The sequence below is a fragment of the Gobius niger genome, assembly GCF_951799975.1.
Source record: "Gobius niger genome assembly, chromosome: 11".
NCBI lineage: Eukaryota > Metazoa > Chordata > Actinopteri > Gobiiformes > Gobiidae > Gobius > Gobius niger.
The window spans coordinates 33,318,862-33,344,233 of record NC_136862.1 but is presented as its reverse complement, the minus strand read 5'-3'; the positions used below and the strand labels follow the sequence as shown (position 1 = coordinate 33,344,233).

Here is a 25,372-nt window from a genome sequence, read left to right as displayed (position 1 = left end):
ATGGAGGTGAAGGTGGAATGTCACTATACATAGGATCACACACAACACAAGCTGAAATTCAGTTAGTTTAGAGTTAATTAAAGGCTAATTTAGACTGTTTAGTTTTAGAACTTAATATTATGCTTACTCTTAGGGAGTAAGTAACAGGGGGATTGTAAGGATTATAACGAAATCTGAACAGGCCTCTGACTTATGCTTTGCTCACACGCTACACAACATGAAGACCATGTCAGTGAGATGAGCTGATAGACAATGGTCCACACCATAATCATTCTGAACATAACGCAAAGTAACAGATAATATACAAACACATAGACACAAACAACTGACTCACTGATAGGCCGTCACCCTCTCTGCGTAGAGGAGTGCAAGACTAGGATAAAAGGAGAGGTCTGGACTTCACTTCTTCTCTTTCTCTGAAGTCACCAGCTGGTTATACAACTTTGTAACTGGAACAACGGCAATAAAAGCCTTATCTTTGAGACGACTTCTATCTCCAGTGTCTGCTTTGGCTATATTCAAAAACTGTTCTCGCGTGATACAAAAGAACCAGATCCTAACACATTGTTTTATTATCAATGTTTAACTTGGAGACAAAAAATAGAGATTGTTTTCACATTCACTTATTTTGCATGTCATTTTCTATTTGAATGTTCTATTGCGAGATTATCTTAATAAATATCCTTGTTGCTGTATACAACTTACATTTTTTTGAAGGTGATTTGATCTTAATAGTGAACACACTGCCCAGAATCAAGACTTTAGAGGTTGTGATTTTGGACCGCGGATCAGTGAATGTAATTCTCAAACCTGGCTGAGTTTACAGAGTTTACCAGCTCTACACTCTGGAGAGTCTGTGGTGTAGCTCGGCTCGCGCTAGTTTTTGAACTACAAGCTCCTAAAACAATCTTATTCACATGATTCATTTACCAAATGAATATTTTTAGCTTCATTTTCCAAATAGCAAATATAATACAGAACCATAGATGTAATATAACAAGCGAGAAGAATGTTCTAAAACAGGGGGGCCCAAACTTTTTGTCTCCGAGGGCCAAAATTAAAAAGTGCCTGTGAGTCGCGGGCCAAACACAGCGATGTCAAGCACGAAAAACACATATAACTGCAAATAACATGCTATATTAAAACAAATGGTAGCTATGCCAATTGTAGCATTTAGTGCCAAAAAAAAAGCACCTGTATCTGCAGCACCTACAGTAACTTTACCTCATTCGTTAACCCCTTAACTCCCACCTGAACCGAGCACATTTGCTCCAGTTTGGCTTTACCCCAATCCAAAAGCTTCTGGAAAAAAGGGGTGAAAATAGCGACAAAACTGAGACGAAAACAATGATGGAAATGTGAGAAAAAAGTGACGAAAAAAATTACAAAAATGTGACAAAAAAAATACAAAAATGTGATAAAAAATTGACAAAAAAATGACAAGAAAATGACAAAAATGTGACAAAAATGTGACAAAAAAAATTACAAAAACGTGACAAAAAATGACAAAAAATTGACAAAAAATTGACAAAAAAAGGACAAAAATGTTAAAAAATATGAGTTAAACACCCAACAAAAAAATGATGGAAAAAAAATCTGATGACGTGAGGAAAAAGATCCCCTCGGTTCAGGCGGGAGTTAAAGGAATAGGCCACCGTTTTTACATACTAAGATATGTTCTTACCTCACTTTAGCCGAGTTAATATATCCCCGTCTGGTCTTTGTCCGTGCGCTCTGTCACGCAAACGGAGCACATACGCAGCCTCTCCCACATGTCACATAGCTCCGAAAAAGCTCACGATAGAAGCTACCAAGCTCTTCCACGTGTTCCCTATTTAAATAAAGTTACGTGAAGTGTTTTCATGCGAAGTATATTTACCCAGAAATGTAGCATGTCGATTTTATAAGCAAATAAAAAGGGGGACTATATTGTGAGGCGTAATGATACGAGGAGTAAAACGTCCGCGCAGTAACTCCTAAAGGTTATTGACGGAAGTGAGCGGGGAAGTCTTTAGGAGTTACTACGCGGACGTTTTGCTCCTCGTATCATTACGCCTCACAATATAGTCCCCCTTTTTATTTGCTTATAAAATCGACATGTTACATTTCTGTGTAAATATACTTCGCATGAAAACACGTCACGTAACTTTATTTAAATAGGGAACACGTGGAAGAGCTTGGTAGCTTCTATCGTGAGCTTTTTCGGAGCTATGTGACATGTGGGAGAGGCTGCGTATGTGCTCCGTTTGCCTGGCAGAGCGCACGGACAAAGACCAGACGGGGATATATTAACTCGACTAAAGTGAGGTAAGAACATATCTTAGTATGTAAAAACGGTGGCCTATTCCTTTAAGAGGTTCACTCAAAGAAAATGCCACAGATTATTTTGAAAGTGTCAGTTCAGCATCAATTCTTTTATAAGTCAATTTTTAACATATGCTGTTGTCGATGTAACAACCTTTGCAATAAAAGTTGGAAAACTGAAAGTTGATGCTACAAAGCTCTGTAATTGATACACAACAGTGTTTCCTTAACTTTGTGAAAGGAGTGAAACAGCGCCCCCAATTTGACGCTGGTGGTCAAAAAGTGAACTGCATCCATATTTACCATTGAGAATGACTGGAAGAGAGTTAGTTTTAACCACACGCAGCGCAAAAGTAGGTCACTCTTTGGCGGGCCAACAGAACTGTTTCGGCGGGCCAAATTTGGCCCACGGGCCCCACTTTGGGCACCCCTGTTCTAAAATGTCTGTTGGATTTTGAGGCTTCCACTTGGACCAAATTCAAACTATGCGCTTTGCCGTGCATGTACAGAGCGCTCTCATTGGGCTTTTGAATTCCAGCATGGAGACCGTTATACCGCTCATGCTGGCTGCTCCATCAGAACCCTGGCCACACATGTTCTTTAGCCCCATAATACCTTGCACCGGCCCACAATTAGCGCCAAAAGCTATTGGAATTTCTCTCATTACATAGATGCAATTACATAATTCCTCCACTAGAGGGATGTGACGTATTTTATACCCTTCTGGTGGCGCTTTCTTTTATTTTTATTTAATTTTTTATGGTTATGGTTCCCAGATAATCTCGTTTAATGGCAATGGGCCTCTGGAACATAACACTCATGCCCCTCACATTGCGAATATAAGAGGAAATCGTTTGTTGTAACCTCATTAACGCAACGCACATTTTAAAATCAAGTAATTTTACAAAAGTTACATCAAGTTGTAAACGACAAGGTTAAAGTGTTGAGTGCTATGAGGGTTTAGATTGAATTCAGCAGAAACATGCAGCGATTGTCCTCGATTCGTAGTTCATACTGTTTTAGTTCTCATCACGTCAACTATTGCTTTAACATGACTTTTTTTTTTTGAGGGCCGGTCTTGACCCACAAGTCCCGGGCTGATTTAATCTCCCAGTCCAGCCCTGTTTGTAGACTGAGGGGCAGCTGCCACACCAACCACCACAGACCACTCACCCAGTTCAATGCCTTTATATTCTGCATATTGTGGTCACTTCTAACATCCCAGAACTTGACAGGATGATATAAGAGCGTCTCACAACTTTTGGGGAGCAACACTATCATGGCAATGTAAACGCTAGGTGCTACTTCAATACAAAAGGGCCTAATTTGACAAAAACAGACGCGCAAAGATTTAATTTCACACAGTGAGAATTAATCTTGTCAATACACCGTTTCGAAACATTGGTCCACACTTTCAAACATGTTGACCAGTATATTGACGTTATTCTGTAGGTCTTCAGGGTCTGGACGATCGTTATGAAGGATTGGAGATAAACCACAGGAAATAATCGCAGGCTAAATCCGGCATGTACGCAGGCCAGTTTACGTCCCCTCAGGGAGATCAGCCATCTTCCCTCAAAAAAAAAAAAAGGAAAAAACCATGCACAAGGCAAATAATGGCCCTATCCTTGTTTGAGAAAGGAGCACACTCTGCTTAAGGTTTATTAACACTTTATTTATATCTTTATTAATAATTTCACATGTTGCGGCCGGTGCCCGTCCACATCGAGCGCCGCAAAATGACAAACACAAAAGTCACATAAAAACTAAACTTGACAGATATGTCCCTCCTAAAGCGGAGAGCGGTGCGACAGTAGCCTGTATAAAGGCTGTAGTGAATCCATTATACAATACAAAAACCACACGTGACATCCACAACGCAACAGCGCCTCCTAGTGTTAACGCTCCGACAAACAAAGGTGCTCTGAGACAAAGTGACAGAAAGAGGCCCGTTGGATTTGATGATTTCATGGTAAAACGAGATGAGGTCGCTTCAGAGACCGGAGAAGTTTAAAAATGCGATAGCAGTTTTTGCCCTTCGAGGCGGCTGGTGTTCTGCTGAGGTTCCTGGGGTGTAGTTCTGAAGGCGGGTGTTGGTCGGGTGTTAGTATGGGTTCCACAGATACTGGTCTGGCACAAGCGGCACCTGCTGGTCGTCTGTGCCCAGCTCTGGAAAAGATACAAATGTTACAACAGGTTTAAAACGCAGCAAAAACACCAACAAGCACAAGGGCTCATCCTCCAGCTCCAGACGGGCATCTGACCCTTTAACCCCGTCACAAATGCAGAGAGCACCGTTTACAGAACAATCACAGCGGAGAAGATTAGGCCCTTTTGTTTATCGAGACATGAAGCATATCTGGCTTTTATGTTTCCTGGGAGCTTCATAGCCGTTTCATAAACGCTCATGAAGAGAGTGCTTCCATGATACTTGTCCTGGAAATAGGAAGTGTCAGAGCCGTGAGCATGGTTTGTTATTTTGTATTAGTTTTACAAATATTAGCTGCAAAGTGGCGAGCGCCCCGCTCAGAGCAAGGGGGCGCCATCGCGCCACTAGTCTCCAAACTAGGATAAAACAACTTTTGATTCCACATCAGCTCATTTTCACCAGGTTTTGCTCATTCAGACAAACGCAGAATTCACCACCTTTGTCAAACATTTTCCATTACAATAAAATGAGACATTCTGGTCATCACCACGGCAACACGGGAAATATGGCATGTTGTGATCGACTTTTTTTCATCGGAACGACCAAATCGCATTTTCAGCCAAATTTAATTGATTTTCTAAACATTTTTACTGTCCAATGTACTCAATCCTGTAGGACACAAATAATAATGCTCTCATTCCAATAGCTGAACATTCCAAAATTGGAAATAGTTTTTTGTTTCACACATTTTTGGATCACTCTTTCAGGGATGTGCACGTGGAGAGGAATGTGTGGGTGAGTTTACTTGGGAGGGGAGCACTTCACACTCCATTTGTTAGACTACATTTTATAAAACACTGAATAGCATCGAGTTTAGTAAACATTTTATGGGCAAATAGAAAAAAATAAAAAAAATGTGCCCATTGGAAAATGTTTATCTTATGGCAAACGGGTCTTGCTGAAAGTATTCCCGTCATATCTGGTGTGCGAGTGTCCCTGCTCTGATGGACTCCTGAGCAGATGCAAACTTCAGCGATACAGTGGGAGGAAAATGTGTCAACACTTCGGAATTTTGCACATTTTTGCTTAAAGTGGTCATAAAGTATGGTCTGAGCTTCAAAATCATAAATAAACAGTGTCTGCTTAAACTAATACGACATTTAAACATTTAATTATACTTTTATTGGCCATGAATGTAAACATTCACAGGACAGTGTGGAATAAGTACACCCTCTGAATCTCACTGAACTGCAGCAGTTTGTGAAGAGCAATGGGCTAAGATTCATCCTGATCGCTGTGAGCGTCTGATCTGCAACTACAGGAAATCAGGTATTGCTGCAAAAGGAGGATCAGCAGATATTTCATACAGGGGTTCACTTACTTATTCCACGCTGTTGTGAATGTCTCAGGTTTATCATGATAAACTCTTGAATTTATTTTTCTATTGATGATAACATGTCCAGGCCCTGAGGCAACAGAACAGCCCCACACCCTGATGCTCCTGCTCCAGACTTCACAGGGAGGAGAGGGGGCTGATGTTGTTCTATTTGTCCTCCACACATGACGTCGTGTGTTCCTCCCAAACTGTTCCACTTTGGTTTGTGAAAGAGCTCTTAAATGCTCAACAGCACTACTGGAAAAATATACTGTGGACTGAATAACAGTTTATTTTTTTTGGAGGAACACACAACATCATGTGTGGAGGACAAATGGAGCATTATCAAAGCCCTCCCCTCACTGTGAAGTCTGGAGCATCAGGGTGTGGGGCTGTTTTGTTGCCTCAGGGCCTGGACAACATGATCAATAGAAAAATTCACAAGTTTATCACGATATTTTGCAGAAAAACCTGACATATTCACAGCATGCATGGAATAAGTGACCCCTGTGTTAAATATCTGCTGATCCTTCGTTGTGAACTACAGAAAAGCAGTTATTGCTAAAGATCCGGGTGAATGTCAGACCATTCCTCAATTACAAAACTGCTGCAGGTCAGTGAGATTCATGGGTTCACTTACTTTTTCCTCGCTGTCCTGTGAATGTTTACACGTTAAACGTTCCGTGGTGCGTTCACTGACCTCGGGCGCGGTTAGCCTCGAGCAGCAGCTGCAGCCAGTCGGTCATGTGATCGGCAGAGGTCATGAGGGAGGGGCCAAGACCTGGTGGAGAGCGAGAGGGCGGGCAGTACTCCTGTAAACAAGAACATGATGAACGTTTCCAATCAGGGCAGACACATGTGGGACAGGAGTGCGCCTCAGGGGGGGGGTGACGTGTTACCTGTGGGCTGATTGGCACACAGACAGAGGAGCTGTGGGCTGGAGCCTCAGTCAGAGCCTCTCTCTGTCTCTCTCCACAGAGATCCGACGTCATCCTCGCCAACTGCATCTGCCTGAAAACCACAGACTTACACGACTGAGGGACAAGAGCTGCTCAAGAGGGAGGAACTCCACACCATACTCCTCACATTTCTGCAGTGGGTTATACTTGTAGAGGACTTAAATGTAGCGCCTTAAATAACGCCGTTTGTGCTGACTAGGATGTTGACTTTGCAGAGGTTAATATCTTTATCCAGTAATTACAGTGTTCGGTCTCAAATACATTTCGGATCAGTTCAAAACGTTTGAAGAACTGTCGTATATTTTCTTATAAAAATAGGGTGTTTTATGCAACGATTGCTGATATTTGACGACCAAATGAAACTGAAAGGGTGGTGGGTGAAGGTGGGAGCACAGGGAAGGCAGGGCGGGATAGAGTCACTTTAAATGTATGATGTTATCTCTTGACATATTGGACACAATAATTTGCTTAGTGGGGATTTTATTTACTGTATTAACTCTGTACAGTAACTTATTATAATACCATTTATAAGATAAGATTAGATAAGATACTTTATTGATCTCACAGATGATCGTACCACTCAACATTTCCCAGTGTCCTTTGTGAATGACAGTATTTTACTGTAATTATAATTGACCGTATACTACTGTTGAAATTGCGGTGCAGCTTTTGAATGATGAAGGTGGCACAGTGGTTAGTGCTTTTGCCCCACACCTAAAAAGTCCCAGGTTTGATATGTATATTTTTTTTTTTATATTTCTCAAGAAATCCTAAGAAATTCTTGTATTCTATTCAGTAAAATGTTAGTGTGCCTGTAAGGATATTGTACCATAATGAGTTCTCACTTGCAAAGTAGACAAATGGAATGAGTATTTATGCACTTAAAATAAGATGATTTAACTCATTTTACTCAAAAGATCTTTTCTTAAGAGCAAGAAGATCTTCTCGTTTGGGTCCTAAAATACTTGTTCCATTGGCAGATAATTTTACTTAAAGGGGCTAGATTCAAGTTCACCATTTTATACTCACCACTGCCACCTCAGGTCACATGTGTAACTGCACCTTCTATATTAAGCTCGTGCATGACGGCAAGTCGAACCCGAATCAACACCATTTTGACTGTGCAGGATTTTAGAGGCAGTTGTGGTGAATAAGTCTGGGCTGATTCTACACCTTAGGACATTGTTGGAACATGTAGGGGGAGAAAATATATAATTTTGACATTTTAAAAATCCGTATAGTCTCTTTAACATAACTGAAGGGAAAATATACTTAAGCAAAACAACTTTAAATCTAAAAGATGTGAGCTTCGAACCCTCTGAGCAAACATCCAATGTTAAATCCATGACTGGAAAGTGCTGGAGCGACTAAAGTGGAGATGATGGGTATATATCCCTTCGGCGTCTTCAAAATGAAATGACCATATTTGGACTACAGAGTTGTCGGGGGGATTCTGTGCATCACATGAATACCAAACATGTCAGTATTTGTGAATGGATAAGTGCACAGGTCGACAAAACAGCAAATACTCACAGTGAAGAAGAGCCTGGTCTATGTTTTTCATCGATACTACATCCTTAAAGGTCGGTTTTAAAATCTACTGTGTATCTATGACATGACTCACAGCTGTTCCACCGGGTCGTGCTCCTCAGAGGGCGGGTCCCACAGGTGTAAGGCCCGCCTCCACAGCCGCACCTGCATGTCCCAGGACCGGCGGCTGTACTTCCGGTGCTTATTGGGCGTGGAGGGGTGGAGCTTGGGGTCCCGCAAGTGCCTGGACGAGGACAAAACATCAGCTTTCAGCACATCCACAAACCTCCTCTGCTCTCTTACCTGGGGACTTGCTGGAGGAAGCTCTGGTAGCCCGAGGTGTTCTTCCCGTACTGGATTTGCTTCTGTCTGCGTTTTAAAACAGCCGCGTTGGTCTCGACGTTGGCGGGGTCAGGCATACGGGGGTAAGCACGTCCCCCTGGAGGCCTGCGGGGGCATCGCAGAGTCAACAACTGCTCTGGAGCTGATTTCATTCAATCATACAGTAGTACAATAGATACTACTGTACTATACATTAGTATCCTGTATATCCACTCTCCTTCACAAGCTCACAACCCTGAGGTCAGAAAGTGGCTCTTTTAACCCCTTACCCCCCGCCTTAACCAGGGCATTTTCTCCAGTTCAGTTTTACCTAAATCTACAAAGTTTCTCGACTGGAACTTACAGCCTATAGGCCAGAGTAACACCTCAATTGAAAGCTAAGACCTTCAGAACTGATCTGAAACAGATCTTTTCCCTTATGTTGTCACTTTTTTCCCCCATGTTTATCTAATTGTGTCACCTTTATCGCTCATCATGTTGTGTTTGTCACTTTTTGGTTGTGTCTTTATCCTTGTTTGTCGCTATTGACGCTTTTTCCAAGAAGCTTTTAGATTTGGGCCAGACCAAACTGGAGATAACGTGCTCAGCTTAAGGAGTTAAGACAGACATTCCTAAAGTCAGGAACATCACGGCCCCCTGTATTGATCAGGGCCCCCCACAAATACTGGACTTTTCAAAGGGTTAAAGAAAAGCTTAAATCATATAAACAGTAAGTTAAATACTGTTTTTTTTTTTGGGGGGGGGGGCCTTCCTGTATTAACTCTGAGGCGACTCAGGGGCCCCAGACCTCACTTTAGGAACCACTGTTTTAAGATGTTTTAACACAGGACTCGAGGTTTGTGTCAGTTTTTCTTTACTGGAGGTTTTCACATTAGTAGCAAATAGAAAATAAGTTAATATTTCTGCATGCTGTATGTTTAATGAAATACCCTAACCTTTAACTTTATGTAGGGTAGAGGAGACAGAATATTATTCAAGAGTAATGTTACTTTGAAATCAAGTAAATCAAAGTAAAAGTGAAAAAGTATTGAGAAAATGTTACTCGAGTACTGCGAGTAACCATTTGAGCAAAAAATAAAAGATTTACGTTCAGTGGCATCGTAGATATTGAGAAAACAAAATGTGAAACTATTGGAATTTTCAGCTCAAACAACTCATAGCCTTTAGCTGTGAGATAAAAGCTCCGCCCCTCACGAGCGCTGGCGTTTCCTTTGGATTCACAGTGAACATGTTTGTAACACGTTGCTGTGACTCCATCAGTAACTCGCTGTCCTTAACCAGATCCTGAGCTCTTTATATTTGTGTGGGACCTGCAAGTTGTGAAAGTAACCGATCGCCAACAGGAAGTACAGCGTCTGGCTTCCTTTTTACCATTTAACTATTTTCACAGTTCCTGTCTTATGCACACCCTGAGTGGTTTTAAGTGCGAATGTAACAAGTGAACTTCTCCATGTGAAATCAATAAAGGATTATCTTATCTTGATTGAAGTACTTTTCTCCTCGCTTCACATCTGTGATCCTCACTGTATTTAACCACGAGGTAGAGGAGAGACCACCACGTAACATCGGGAAGTGTGCACGTACGTGCGCGCATCAGTGCTTTGACTTGTTGATGCCGTTGTCATGGGAATAGGATTTTTAAACAGCTGATTATTGTTACGTGGCTGATAGTGTGATGTTTGGTCACGGACTGAACTAACTTTGGAGTAAAAACAGTTGGAACTAGGGCGGCTTCAGCCAATGTGTGGACGAGCTGCACTTCTATAATATTGGGTTCATCTCCAATGTATCCAAAATATTCCTGTTATTATTCAGTAAAACTTTAGTCTAACGTGTACCACAGGCCGGGACGTAGCGTTGAGATTGCCCGTATGGCTCCCATTGTTTGAGAGGCTGCGTTCACTGACCTCTTGTCCAGGTCGTCCGTCCCGACGCCCACGCTGCTGGTCGTCACTTTGAGGATGCACCGCTCCAGAATTGACGGCCTGAGAGGGGAACATGGCGGACTTAGATATCGATCTGGACAGCCCTACTTTGATTCAAACGTCCACTGTTACACTTTGATAAAACTTTGAAAATAAAGGAGATGGAAATCCAGTTACCGTCGTGGTTTCCCGGAGCGCTGGGTTCGCAGCCCGCCAGCCGGAGGAGACGGGATCGGAGACACGTTACTGCAATAACAGATCACGTCAGGCTCTGCACTCCTGGGGCCTTTCTGAAACAGTCCCCTCCTCCCCTCAGGCCTCAGTGAGGGCACCTTCAGAGGGTCACTCAGAGAAGCTCCAGCTGTGACTGAACTGCCCAGCCCATAATGTGGCAAAAATCACAAGTTCGACTCATCATACTTTAATGTAAAAAATGTTCCCTGATGAGTTTGCAAAGTGATTTAGATAGATCGTATTTACCTTTGTTTTAGCTTCTTTAAACTCACAAGTGAACGTTTCCTCTCACAATAAAATCATTTTAAGTCTCACTGTTGCTTTCTTTATCTATTCCTTAAGCGTCTGTATGACGATAAAGTTGTTCAAATGAACACTTAGATGCTCCTAAATAAACGCAGAGCTGAGGTTTGGTGTGTTGCTCGTGGCACGGCTCTGTGTCTGTAACACACACACGTTAAGTCTGCATGGATGCAGACTCGCTGAGAAAGAGCTTTTCTCCCACTCCCCCTCACTGAGGGGTCCGTTTCAGACAGAACTCTCCGCGGGCACGAGCAGACTGAGTGTGGGGGGGGTGAGGGAGCGGTTTCAGAAAGGCCCTTAGAGGCTAACCACTCTGCCACTCTCACCTGACCAGGCTGTCGTAGACCGAGGAGCATCCGGGGAGGAGCCAGGGCTCGGGGGCGGGGCCACAGGGCCCATTCCAAACCGCAGACGACCAGGTTTTAGCACAGACGCACGAGCCAGGACTCAGGCATAAACTACAGAGAGAAAAGAAGATTTAGACACAAACGTCAGGGGTTATACAGTCAAATGTAATGATTTTTAATGTCATTTAAAGCAGAGCCAAGTCACTCCTGCCCCTAGAGGCCATGAGCGTCACTGCAGGTGTCGCAGTATGTTGTGATTTTTTATTCATTAATTGTCCGTGAAAGTAAATCAAGTAAAGGGAGAGGGTCATTGGGCACCCACTCACACAATGCACTCAAACCTGGCTGTAAATACGGTTTCAGTGGCGCTAGCCCACAAGCTGCTTCTTCTTCTTTGTGATTCCATTAGTGTGTACTATTGCGCCTCCGGGTCAGAGCAGGGAAAATTGCAAGTGAGACACCAGGGGGAGATGAAAGACCCCCCAATCATCCCATTAACACTTGTATTACCCCCAGAGGGATACGGAAAGGATTTATTAAGGTAAACAACTTACTTAGTGCCCCTTTAATGCCAAAGAACTAGACATGAATTCTAGCCTGGGAACACCCATGCTGTTGTGTGTCCCGCTTGGGGACCATGGCTGAAATTTTCACATGGATTTGGGACCAATCACAGGACGAGGAGGGACGGCAAGACGATGACTATTCGACAGACGGAAGCTTGAAGTTTATTTACAGATCCAACATGACAGCAGCGACTCAGACCGTGTTCAATAGTTCAGCTCGAAGGTTTACAGCGGGTCCGTCATAGGAAACGATGATACGATGGGCTATGGTACGATGGGCTATGGCCACTGCAGACACATACGAGAGACATTCAGCCCAAAAAGAAAAGATGTTTTTTAATTGTTGGGATAGCCAGGCTATGTAAATGCCACAAACACAGAAAACAAAAGTGTCACTTACATTTTTTTTTGAGATTTGTAAACATTTCAAACAAAAAGATGATTTGGACAGAACGTAAAACCTTTGAGCGAAGATACTGTGGTGAATGTCAGTCAAAAGTGCAGCTGAACATGTTCTAGAGCAGTGGTTCTCATGGGACCCACAATCCCCAGGTGATGACGAGCCATGAACCAAATCCAACTTAGACTTGAATAATACAATGGAAAATTATCATCGTCTTTTCCTCTAAATATGTTTTGAATAAGCATGAAAAGAAGCTCAAATAATGATCAAACAAGTAATGATTCTACACTTTTTGTACATTAATATTAAAGACATGTTTACTCAGCAGTTCTAGACAATCATTTTGGCATTTGTTTAATTAACACAGTAAAAAAAATAAAAATAAATGTTGAATAAGGTTATGCTTTTCCCAAGAAATGCAGATTTATCACCAGCATCGAATCCAATTCATTTTAATGCTTTTTAATGCCCCCGGGGAAACGCTGGGAAAGTGAAGGTCACACAATTTTAGGCACTACACCTGATTATTTTCTAGTAGTGTAACAAACTTTGTTTTGTTCTATTTTAGTATATTCTAACTCACACATGTGGGAAAAACACATTTGTATCGATTTCATGAACGCTCAGGCGAGTGATCCAGCATTTATGTGGAAACTACCCAGAAAACTCACCCTGCAAGTTGTGAAATGTGCAGAGAAATGTGTCTCTGTGAAGAATTGATATAAAAATATGATCAGGGAAATGAAAGTTAGGAATGAGTTTGGACCACAAATAACATGGTCCTCTTTCAATTATATCACAGGGCCTTTAAAATCCAGCTTTTTACTAAAAGGCAAAATGGAAAAAAAGAAAGCCTCCGTCTGCTTCACCAAACTGAGTGATACTTGTAACCAAACACAGAATAAAACAAACAAAGGGATGTGCATGTTTTACTGCAGCCGACTCAGAAAAAGGGTCAAAAACACTACAGTTGTGAAAAGGTCAGCCAGAGTCCGGAGCTGTGGTTACCTGGAGGAGAGCAGCGGGCTGTGGGCCGCAGTCTGGCCGCTCTGGGACACTCTCGGGCGGCTGTGGGACATTGTGGAGCCGTGACTTCGCTCTGGTTCTCTCGGACAGTCGCCATCGTTCACACCTGCTCACTTTTAAATGAGTCACAGGTGCGCAGGGGGCGGGGCCACGGACGAACACGTTTTCTTTTCCTGATCATTTGTTTGCCCCTCGTCCCCCCATTGTTTTTTTTACCCCTGTTGTAGCGGCATTATTATTGTATCTGTTTTGTGCAAACTATTTAATATGAGCTTATTTGTTAATCAATTAGCCGCTGCCTTATTATTGTGCATAAGGAAAAAAACAAAAAAAAACGATATATTTTTTATTGTCCTTTTTTCCCCAACTCCCCAATCGATAATATCAAAGACATCAAACCTCATAACTGATTTTATACTACGATATTTTACTGAATTTTTCCCGTTTCCCCCCCTGTTTTTAATACAAGTACTTCTTTGTTCCACTTCCGCTGTTCTCTTCTAGAAAGCGGAAGCGGTGTTTTGCGACAGCCGTATTCCGGTACGTAGTAAACAAAGCACGATGGCGTCAGGCAGCGGGGTAATTACCTTTTTATCTTCTTCATTTGGTCTCTTACACTATATTTTTGTATAATAAACGACTGTACTTCCATGAAAGACACGTCATCCGCGTTAAACGAGTGGATAGTGGCTCAGTTTGAATAAAGAGGAACTGTTTAGAATGGCCTTGATTCAGAGCTAGCACTGTTAGCTGCTAGTGTTAGCAGTTTGTTCCGTTTGAGCACAGGGCTGTGAAATACACCCAAAGGAAACTTTATTTATAGCTGTAGGTCTCCTCGAGTGATGCTGTATGTAGAGCTTTATGCAGTTCGATCTAAAGTGCAAAGTGTGGTCTAGGATCATCGTTTGTGCAACGTTTGTCCACATTAAAGGTTCGCATTTTAAGGGAATAGGGTTTAGAACTAAACTCTGATCGAGTGCTCTTGAGCCTTGACTTTAGTTTTTAATTTGAGGGGAAAATGATACAAATTGTGGTAATTTGGCCCGTGATTTTGAAACGTGGTAATCTTTCCTGGGAGCACAGATTACGCCATTATAGCAAAAACAATCTTGATTTGTTGCTAGAGGTCCACTGATATAGGGATTTCTCAGGCCGATGACGATTTCTGTGTGTTTTTCCTAATGTCTCTAATCCTGTGTATGAAGCTTCTAAACTGTAAAATGTGTCAGTGGTGAACAGTGACAGCAGGGGGCGCTTTATTAGGGAGGGCTAGAGGGCTGATCTATTAACCTCTTAACTCTCACCTGAACGGATCCATTTTCTCCAGTTTGGCTTTACCCTAATCAAAAAGCTTCTTGGGGAAAAAAGCACCAAAACAGCCACAAAAAATGAGAAGAAAACAAGGATGTAAACGCAACAAAAACTAAACAAAAATGTGACAAAAACTAAACAAAAATGTGACAAAAACTAAACAAAAATGTGACAAAAACTAAACAAAAATGTGACAAAAATTCAACAAAAATGTGACAAAAATTCAACAAAAATGTGACAAAAACTAAACAAAAATGTGACAAAAACTAAACAAAAATGTGACAAAAACTAAACAAAAATGTGACAACAATTCAACAAAAATTCAACAAAAATTCAACAAAAATGTGATAAAAATTCAACAAAAATTCAACAAAAATGTGACAAAAACTAAACAAAAATGTGACAAAAACTCAACCAAAAAGTGACAAAAATTAAACAAAAAAGTGACACAAATTCAGCAAAAATGTCACAAAAATGAAATAAATAAATAAAAATAACAACATACAAAAGATGACACAACAATAACGTGAGGAAAAAGATCCGTTTTGTGGGTCTTAGCTTTCAAATGAGGTATTACACAGGCCTATATAATAGCCAAAGAGGACAGAATGTATTTGGTTTAGGCGGGTGGTAAGAGGTTAAAAGGGGGCTGATTGATTCAAAACATTCATGTTGGGTTGGTGCCTCAGAGGGAGCTTGTTTAAAGACAAAATTCAGCAGATTCTTAAACAAAAAACTACAATTCTAAGCATCTGAGGTGAACAAACTTGTGGCTTAGTGTTGTAGTTGTTGTAATATTCACGATTCATTGTAAAGTGGGCCAAGAAAGATGAGGTAAAGAAATAGAACTTTATTTTCGGGCTGGAAACATTAAAAAGCACCAGCGCGTGTCGGCTTCGTCAGGGTGTGTGAATCGAGACGAAGAATTGTAAAGTATGTTTGGATACATAATGAAAGTTTTGTCTTGTTTTGATCTAATGTGAGCCTGTGTTTTATGTGCGTGTTCATTTCAATGTGTCCCCTCTGTGTCAGTCCAAGGGGAACGACTTCAGGAGAAAATGGGACAAAGACGAGTACGAGAATCTGGCCCAGAAACGCCTGAACGAGGAGCGCGAGCGAGAGAGGAACCGAGATGGTCAGAACGTCATTTTGTATTATATTCAAAGTTTATCTAGACCCTGGAGGTCGCCTTACATCGGGGTTTTCAAAGTGATTGTGCTAAAACCAGGCCGTAACACGATCAAGCCAGAATATTGCCATCTTTTTCTTCTGTTCTTCTTCTGTTTGTGAAAGAAAGGCTCTAACTGGCATCTGTTCTGTTTGGTTCATCAGTGTTGGGGAGAAGACTTTGTATTTAGTCCAGAATACTAAATACTTTATTTAGTAACGTATTCCTCTACTTTGTCCAGTCAGAGTATTGTGTTCTGAATACTCACAGTACATTCACGTTTTTCTTCATTATATTTATGTACATTCGGCGTATGTTAAAAAAACATGTAGCTGTATACGCTTCTTGGAACACCGGTTCTGGACTTTCAGTGAATGCACTGGCCATCAGATCACAGCAGGTCACATGACACCCATTGTTTCCATCAACCTATAAGACTTTTTAAATCTTTATTTTAGTTTAGGAGGAAAAACGGCTCATCATTAAATAATGTGATAATATGAAGCTGATATTTAATGACTGAGTACTGCAATGTATTCCTTTGATTCGAAGAAAGTAAATGTATTCTAAATACTCTAGGGCTGAAACAACTAATCGATTAATCGACAACTAATCGATTATTGAAATAGTTGTCAACTATTTTAGTAATCAATTAATCGTTTTCTAGTAAACACAGACTTAAAAAGAGCAAAAATTACATGAACATTTTTTATTTTTGATGGAAACCTACTTTTTCAAGTTAGGGTCTGTAGAGTTTTGTACATTGAAAATGTCATAGACATCTGTCTGTGTCTCATCCAATTAATAAAGCAGAACTGGCACTACAGAAACACTTTACAACACAGTTTCAGTTTACTCCATCAACACGTCCTCAAGAGATGCCACTTTAGCTTTGTGTGATCAAAAATAAATGAAAAAAATACAATTTTCATACACCATCAACAGCCAAGCGATTAATCGATTAATCGTAAAAATAATTGGTAGATTAATCGATTACCAAAATAATCGTTAGTTGCAGCCCTAAAATACTCTGCTATGAAAAACAAGAATACAGTTTCAAAATGAGTATTCTAAATATAGGAAATGCACTCAGTTAAGGCAGGGGGTAAAAGGAGTATTTTTATATGGAAAGAAAGTATATATTTGTGCGTGTTTGACCTTGTAGTGACCAGTGTTAATTTTGACAACATATTTTAATTTAGTTTTAGTCTTAGTCTTTTGACTAAAATGTAATGTAATTTTAGTCGAGATTTAGTTTAAAAAATCTTTTCAATTTTAGTCTAGTTTTAGTCGACTAAAATTGCATGTCAATTTAGTCGACTAAATTTAAGACGAATTTAGTCGACTTTGCATTGATAATATTCATTCTAATCATATTTAATGTTGTTCCTCTGCTTCATGGAGCTGCTCCACATGAACAAAGCTCAGAGCTGATCCTTTAACAGAGAATTTACATGATCTGAGGCTCTTTCAGACGCTCAAGAGAAGTTTGGATGATTTTAGTCTCTCCTTTTCATTTTTATTTAGTCTCATTTTAGTCGACTAACATGTCTGGACATTTTAGTCACAGTTTTAGTCTCATGAGAAACTTTTAATTTAGTTTTAGTCCAATTTGACTAAAATTAAGACTAAATATTTTAGTCAACAAAATTAACACTAGTAGTGACCCGGTGGCTGTATGAGTGGTCAGCATGGCACCTGTGATGTGATCTCAGTGGGCTTTTGGACGCTCCAGGATCAATTGTTTGAAAGGTTTTCTCCCCCATAAAAAGCTGCATAATGCACCTTTAAACCCTACTGCACACCACTCTACACTGCCCCCTTGTGGTGTTGCTACACAAAAGCTAGATTCAGGAAGCTCCAAGTATCATCCAAGGTTGCTCTCAGGATTCCTTTGGAAGTCCGTCTGCTGTTTGAGCAGAATAATGTGACATCACTTCATGACCAGGTTAAAGGAGTCACAGGAAGATACTGTAAATGTTTGAATCATAGCAACAGCCAACTATAGGAGCTAAAGCATGTCCTCCTCTTTGTGAGTTTCATCTGTTTTTATGCTGTGTCCAAAATAAATCGATCCGAATGATTGAAGTTTAAAAAATACATTTATTTTGCGCATCCAAAGATCGATGATGCGATTTCTGCTACTGGCCCCTTTGTTCTCATTGTGTCCTTGTGAAGAGTAAGATCCTACATGACTGAGAGTGTCTGTCTTTCCCACTGTTGTGTGTTGTGTGTAATGTCTCTTTTGGTTTTGGGTTTGCAGCCAAAGCTTTGGCGCCGCCGGTCAAACGCGACCTCCTCAAACACCGGGACTACAAAGTGGACCTGGAGTCCAAGCTCGGCAAAACCATCGTCATCACCAAAACCACGCCGCAGGCCGAGATGGGCGGGTAAACACGGACTCCTTTATTCAATCATTACTTCACGTGTACAAGTCTGACTCGCATCTTTGCACTTGTGAAATCATAAAAACCTGTATCAATCAAGACAAACCAGAGGATTCACCTTCAACCCCCTGCTGGTGTTTTGCGTCACTACATTTAGAAATATATAGATTTCGAGGTCTTTTCTAGACACGTACATTTTAGAAGTTCTCAAGGGCCCGGCGTCCGGAAGTTCTGGCGGGACGACTAAATAATATATACATTATTCTTGTAAAGTCCCTCCTTCCTGGATCTGCGCGACTAATCAGAGTCCAGCATCCTCCTGCGTCGACCAATGAGACGAGCTTTTCCTGTGAACCAGCCTGTCAGGTCCAATCAGGAGTGAGGGGGAGGAGCTTGATGAGTTCTCTTGCTGTAGCATGTGCCCTCCTGTTTGTTTGTCCGAGTGCAGCAATTTTTTCCCAGAATGCAACAGGGCTGGCCAATTCTCACTTTGATTAAAACGCACCAAGCAATTATTGAGATCGACCTTTATTGAAATCACGATTAGATAAAAATGTGATGAGCATGACTGGTCGGAGTGTGACAATATATCGATTTTTCTATATATCACAATGTTTTGCGGGACGATACCGATACCTTTTTATTCCGATATCGATACTTTTGATGAGGCAGCAGTGCTCCACTGTTCTCGCAGTCAATAGAGTCCAACAATGATCAAGAATTGAGTCAGGACAGCAGGGGGCAGCACTACAGTTTGAAGCACTTGGACCAAACCCTGTCACACGAATAAATTACTTTTCAAGATTAATTTGGGGTTGATTTATTCCCTTTTAAAGAGGACTGTGGTCTCTTGTTTATTGTGAAAATACTGAAATGACCAGGCCACCGTTTTTCCATACTGAGATATGTTCTTACCTGAGCTTTGACGAGTTCTTTAGGACCTGTCTGATCTTCACCCGTGCCTTCAGTCACGTAAACACAGCGCAGACGGCGTTAGCATTTAGCCTCTCCCTCTCTCCTCTATAGCTCCAAAACAGGTCAAGGTAGAAGCTACCAAGCTCTTCCACGTTTTCCCTATTTAAATATGGTTACGTGAAGTGTTCCACTACAAAGTATAATTACACTAAATTAAACAATGGATTTTCTAAGCGGATAAAAATGGGGAACTATATTGTAAGGCGTAGTAATACCAGGAGTAGTTTGGCATCCGCACAGTAAAGTGAAGATTACTGCGCGGATTTCGAACTACATTGTTTAATTGTGTGTAATTATACTTTGTAGTGGAACACTTCACGTAACCATATTTAAATAGGGAAAACGTGGAAGAGCTTGGTAGCTTCTATCTTCACCTGTTTTGGAGCTATAGAGGAGAGAGGGAGAGGCTAAATGCTAACGCCGTCTGCGCTGTGTTTACGTGACTGAAGGCACGGGGGAAGATCAGACAGATCCTAAAGAACTCGTCACAGCTCAGGTAAGAACATATCTCAGTATGTAAAAACGGTGGCCTATTCCTTGAACATAGATCCATTTTCAGTGTGTAAGTCAGGTATGATTTATAGACACAGGTCCAAAGAACATGAAAAGAAATGTAGAAGATGAATAATATGTAGTATGTTAAAATAAAGTTTAAAAGTAGCATGTTTTAATCGTGATGTATCGTAGGTTATTTTTGTGCAATACATCGATTATCGCAGCAGCGGCGTTTCGGGAGATGATCGTTATCGTAAGCCGTGTATCGCGTATCGTATCGTGAGGTTCCCACACTTCCCCACCCCTAATAACCGGAGTGTTCCCAGATCTTCACTGTGGCCAGAGGTTTGACAAACCTTCGTTTTTAGGGCCAGACCTCGGCAGGTTGGTGTGGATGACAGGCCTCGTCCACACGTAGCAAGGTTCCTCACAAAACTATAGACATTAGCCTAAGAGTAGCAGCTGTTACAATGTCATATTTTCAAACCTGCGTCAGTCAGCCGACAAAGACACGCCAGAGCAGTCAACCTGAACCCCCGGACTCCACTGCAGGAGTACAGGCCGCATTGCACCCCCGCTGACGTTTTTTTTTCTTTTTAGAGCTACATTTTTGAAATATCAGAAGTTCTAGAGCTCTTTACCAAAATGTGACCAAAACTCACAAAAGCAACAACGTGATGAATACACAAACAAAGTGAACGAAACCGTGACGATCATAATGAAGAAGAAGCAGGTCTTAGCTTTCAAATGAGGCGTTACACTGTGAAGCTCAAGAGGTTAAAGTGAATCCGTGCTCCTCTCGTCCTGCAGGTATTACTGTAACGTGTGCGACTGTGTGGTGAAGGACTCCATTAACTTCCTGGATCACATCAACGGGAAGAAACGTGAGTGTGACGTGCACAGATCTCAGAGCAGCTGAAGGTCTACAGTGGTTTGATAATCATGCTTTGGCCTCCAGACCAGAGGAACCTGGGCATGTCCATGCGTGTGGAGCGCTCGTCTCTGGACCAGGTCAAGAAGCGCTTCGAGGTCAACAAGAAGAAGCTGGAGGAGAAGCAGAAGGAGTACGACTTTGAGGAGCGCATGAAGGAGCTGCGGGAGGAGGTGAGGCGTCACTCTGCTGTGACTGTCACACTGTGCCCGAATCAGGGGAACCGGGCCACTAAAACATGTACTATAGGGACCCCCGACAAAGAAATGATGAGTGTGGGATTCTGCTTTCAATCACAGAGGCCTGTAGAACGCTCAAGGATCACTGGTTTTAGGGTTTCTGGAAGGTTTTTCTGAAGGGAATGACATCGTAACCAAGGAAACGGTTCCATCAGCGCGGTAAACCTACCAGAAACCCTCAAAACGACTGATCCTGGAGTGTTGTGGCGGTGATGGAAAGCAAAGGTGTCATGTAGAGCTGGGCGATTTGTTCCCTCCCTTCCATTTTCCAAACTCCATTTATGATGCTGACTGCAGACTGTAAATATGTTTTAAATATATTTATTGTTTTTAGTTAAAGTGCATCAACAAACCCCCCCACAAAAAGGCAATGGCTGTAAAAAAAAAACAAAAAAAAGCACTGTGCTGTTTGTAATAAAGATTTGTAAACATCCACATTATTAATACAAAAAAGGAGTTTTTGCCCAGCCCTAGCACTGTGCTCTACATCAGGGGTGTCAAACACACGACCCGCGGGGCTGATCCGGCTCCTGCCTTGTAGAAAAATGAGAAATTTGATGCTACAACGCTCTGTGATTGATAAACACCAAGGCACCAGAACAGTGTTTCCTTAACGTTGCGAAAGGAGAGAAACAGCGCCCCCAATTTGACGCTGGTGGCCAAAAAGTGTACTGCATCCATATTCACCATTAGAATGAATGGGAGAGAGTTGGTATTAACCAGATGGCACAAAAAGTAGGTCACTCTCTGGCGGGCCAAATTTGGCAAAGAGTTCCACGCGTGTCCAGCAGAGGGCACTGATGTAATAAAAGCTCAGGATATGAACAACACATTATATGGCCACGAGGTAAATACGAGCCATCGCTGTTATTGTTTACTTCCAATTTTTGCCGGATGTTTTGGTGAATGGTCGGCAACAGCGGATGCATCCGGGTCTCGAACTCGGTTTTATAAAATGATAGATCTTTTACAGCGTGTTCATGGACATTGTTTTTGCCGATCATAGAATTTTGATCAAATATGAGAACGTAAAATACCTACCACGGCCAACGGATGGGACGACATCGCGGTCGCTCGTATGGACAGTGTGGAGTGAATGAACAATGACTATGTAGTACTTTGAGGAACTTGTGACACAGGCTTGTAAAGTGCAATACAAGTGTAAGCCGTTGTTATTGATGAAGCTTCAGTTAAGTTGGGGCTTTGACCAAATCACAGCTCATTATTATTCAGTTATTGGAAAAAATGTCTGTATTATACGCGGTCCGCGACCTGCGACCCGCCGTGGGAGCTGAATTTCGGCCCAAGACCCAAAATGAGTTTGACACCCCTGGTTTACATGCGCTAATGTCAGTATTTTAATTCCACGTAAAAAGTTCCAATATATAGTCCAGTCCAAAAATTCACATTACTCATGGTTGAATCTTAACACGGTTCCAAGTAGAACTTTGATCTGCAACAAGAAGAAAAGGGAAACAATAAACTGAAATAGTCTGTTTTTGCAGCTAATCAATTATTTAAGACCAGATGGCAAACGTTGGAACCATTTTTATGAATAAAACACCTTCTTTTATATGAAAACTTCACATTTTTCTCATATTTATGTCAGTAATGTTCAGCAAAAGTCTCAAATTGATATCTCTAGATTATGACTTTTCCCCCTATTCACCTGCAGCCTTTACCCCTTTTTGAAACCATAAAAGTTCGAGGAATCTGAGTCAAATCTGCGACCTGCTTTGGAGTGGAGCATGGTGGAAAAACCAAGCTACTGCACTGCATGTGAAGCATCTGCTCTGTGTGACGCTGTGTGTGTTTCAGGAGGAAAAAGCCAAAGCGTACAAGAAGGAGAAGCTGAAGGAGAGGAAGCGGCGTGCGGAGGACGACCTGGACCTGGAGGAGGACGACGAGATGGCCGCCATCATGGGCTTCTCCGGCTTCGGCTCCGCCAAGAAGACCCACTGAGGGGCGTGCAATAGGGGACTCGAACAGACTGGACACTCTTTGATTTAGACCGGCCGAAGGAGCCAGGATCATCCTCAGCAGAAAAACCTCCACATGGACAAATCCACTCATGTTGACCCCGATCATCACGACACCGCCTGACCTTCCCCACCGCGCATTCCAGACGCAGATGTCAGCAGCTGCTTTAGGCCCAATGTGTAATCGTGACATGAACGTTAGATCTGTTTTGTAGGTCTTAGCTTTCAAATGAGGCGTTACCGTGGTCTGTGTCTGTGAGCTTTACATCGGGTAAAGCCGACCTGGAGAAAAAGTGCTCGTTTAATCATCATAGAATCGGAAAAAAGTTTAGTTTCTACTGACATCAAAAAAATGAAGTATCAGTATTAGCTCAAATTTCCCCATTTTGAACAAATATTTATTTTTTTTCCCCATTTGCAGCAATATGCCCATTTTATATACAATTTTGTCTTATTTTTGCTTATTTTTTTTAAATGTATTTTTTTCCCCATTATTAATTTTTAACCACATTTTCTCTCGGTTTCCCTCATGTTTCCCTCATTTGACATTATATGATGTTGTGTCACATGGAGATGAACCAGATCTTCATCTTTCTTGTTTTGTGCTTCTAGACGACACATGTGGTTCAGTGTTGTAAGTCCTGGTATCTCGGACACATGACTGGATTCTCCGTCTTGGATCTTTGTAAATCTCTCTGTGGGACCACACGTCAGACTCGCTCATGTGTCACAGACCTTTGTTTTAGTTTGAATGTGTCACACTCGTCAGCGTCAGACTCGCTCATGTGTCACACACCTTTAATTTAGTTTGAATGTGTCACACTCGTCAGCGTCAGACTCGCTCATGTGTCACACACCTTTAATTTAGTTTGAATGTGTCACACTCGGCTGCACTGAAGCCTTTTACAGTAAGTCACTTTAATACTGTGTGATGATGGTAAATGTAAATAAACCTGCTCCTGGTTTAGAAAACACGCCTACACTCGTCCTTTCACCACTAAGTCACATTAGAGAGAGAGAGTTAGTCAATGTGACTAACACTGGTTTAGTCCTAAATAAGTCCTGCTTTAGTTCTATTGTGGTCCTCGTTTAGTCCTATTGTAGTCTTGGTTTAGTCCTATGTAAGTCCTGGTTTAGTCCTATTGTAGTCTTGGTTTAGTCCTAGTTAAAGGAATAGGCCACCGTTTTTCCATACTGAGATATGTTCTTACCTGAGCTTTGACGAGTTCATTAGGACCTGTCTGATCTTCACCCGTGCCTTCAGTCACGTAAACACAGCGCAGACGGCGTTAGCATTTAGCCTCTCCCTCTCTCCTCTATAGCTCCAAAACAGGTCAAGATAGAAGCTACCAAGCTCTTCCACGTTTTCCCTATTTAAATATGGTTACGTGAAGTGTTCCACTACAAAGTATAATTACACAAAATTAAACAATGTGGATTTTCTAAGCGGATGAAAGGGGGAACTATATTGTAAGGCGTAATAATACCAGGAGTAATTTGGCATCCGCACAGTAAAGTGAAGATTACTGCGCGGATTTCGAACTACTCCTGGTATTATTACGCCTTACAATATAGTTCCCCCTTTTAGCTATAGAGGAGAGAGGGAGAGGCTAAATGCTAACACCGTCTGCGCTGTGTTTACGTGACTGAAGGCACGGGTGAAGATCAGACAGGTCCTAAAGAACTCGTCACAGCTCAGGTAAGAACATATCTCAGTTTGGAAAAACAGTGGCCTATTCCTTTAAGTCCTGGTTTAGTCCTATTGTAGTCTTGGTTTAGTCCTGGTTAAGTCCTGGTTTACTCCTATTGTAGTCTTGGTTTAGTCCTGGTTAAGTCCTGGTTTAGTCCTATTGTAGTCTTGGTTTAGTCCTGGTTAAGTCCTGGTTTACTCCTATTGTAGTCTTGGTTTAGTCCTGGTTAAGTCCTGGTTTAGTCCTATTGTAGTCTTGGTTTAGTCCTGGTTAAGTCCTGGTTTAGTCCTATTGTAGTCTTGGTTTAGTCCTGGTTTAGTCCTGGTTAAGTCCTGGTTAAGTCCTGGTTAAGTCCTAGTTAAGTCCTAGTTTACTCCTATTGTAGTCTTGGTTTAGTCCTGGTTAAGTCCTGGTTTAGTCCTGGTTTAGTCTTGGTTTAGTCCTGGTTAAGTCCTGGTTAAGTCCTGGTGTAGTCCTATTGTAGTCTTGGTTTAGTCCTGGTTTAGTCCTGGTTAAGTCCTGGTTAAGTCCTAGTTAAGTCCTAGTTTACTCCTATTGTAGTCTTGGTTTAGTCCTGGTTAAGTCCTGGTTAAGTCCTGGTTAAGTCCTGGTTTAGTCCTGGTTTAGTCCTGGTTTAGTCCTGGTTAAGTCCTGGTTTAGTCCTGGTTTAGTCCTGGTTTAGTCCTGGTTTAGTCCTGGTTAAGTCCTGGTTTAGTCCTGGTTAAGCCCTGGT

At 41.7% G+C, this 25,372-nt stretch overlaps 2 protein-coding genes across 2 annotated transcripts; one reads left to right on the top strand and one right to left on the bottom strand.

The window, feature by feature from the left end:
• Positions 1-4,339: 4,339 nt before the first annotated feature.
• On the bottom strand, positions 4,340-13,563 carry slbp2 (stem-loop binding protein 2). Its single transcript, XM_079566834.1, has 9 exons — positions 13,446-13,563; positions 11,448-11,579; positions 10,762-10,830; positions 10,567-10,644; positions 8,621-8,764; positions 8,412-8,561; positions 6,728-6,839; positions 6,529-6,640; positions 4,340-4,473 (listed from the first exon to the last, which is right to left on the bottom strand). Exons 1-9 carry the CDS (start codon positions 13,514-13,516, stop codon positions 4,409-4,411), a joined length of 933 nt encoding a protein of 310 aa, XP_079422960.1. The 5' UTR covers positions 13,517-13,563; the 3' UTR covers positions 4,340-4,408.
• A 419-nt stretch (positions 13,564-13,982) lies between these two features.
• Positions 13,983-23,056, top strand: zmat2 (zinc finger, matrin-type 2). The gene is made up of 6 exons (XM_079567038.1): positions 13,983-14,042; positions 15,807-15,909; positions 18,206-18,332; positions 20,610-20,683; positions 20,758-20,903; positions 22,788-23,056. The coding sequence occupies exons 1-6, from the start codon at positions 14,025-14,027 to the stop codon at positions 22,929-22,931; spliced, it is 612 nt and encodes a 203-aa protein (XP_079423164.1). The 5' UTR covers positions 13,983-14,024; the 3' UTR covers positions 22,932-23,056.
• The last annotated feature ends 2,316 nt before the right edge of the window (positions 23,057-25,372 follow it).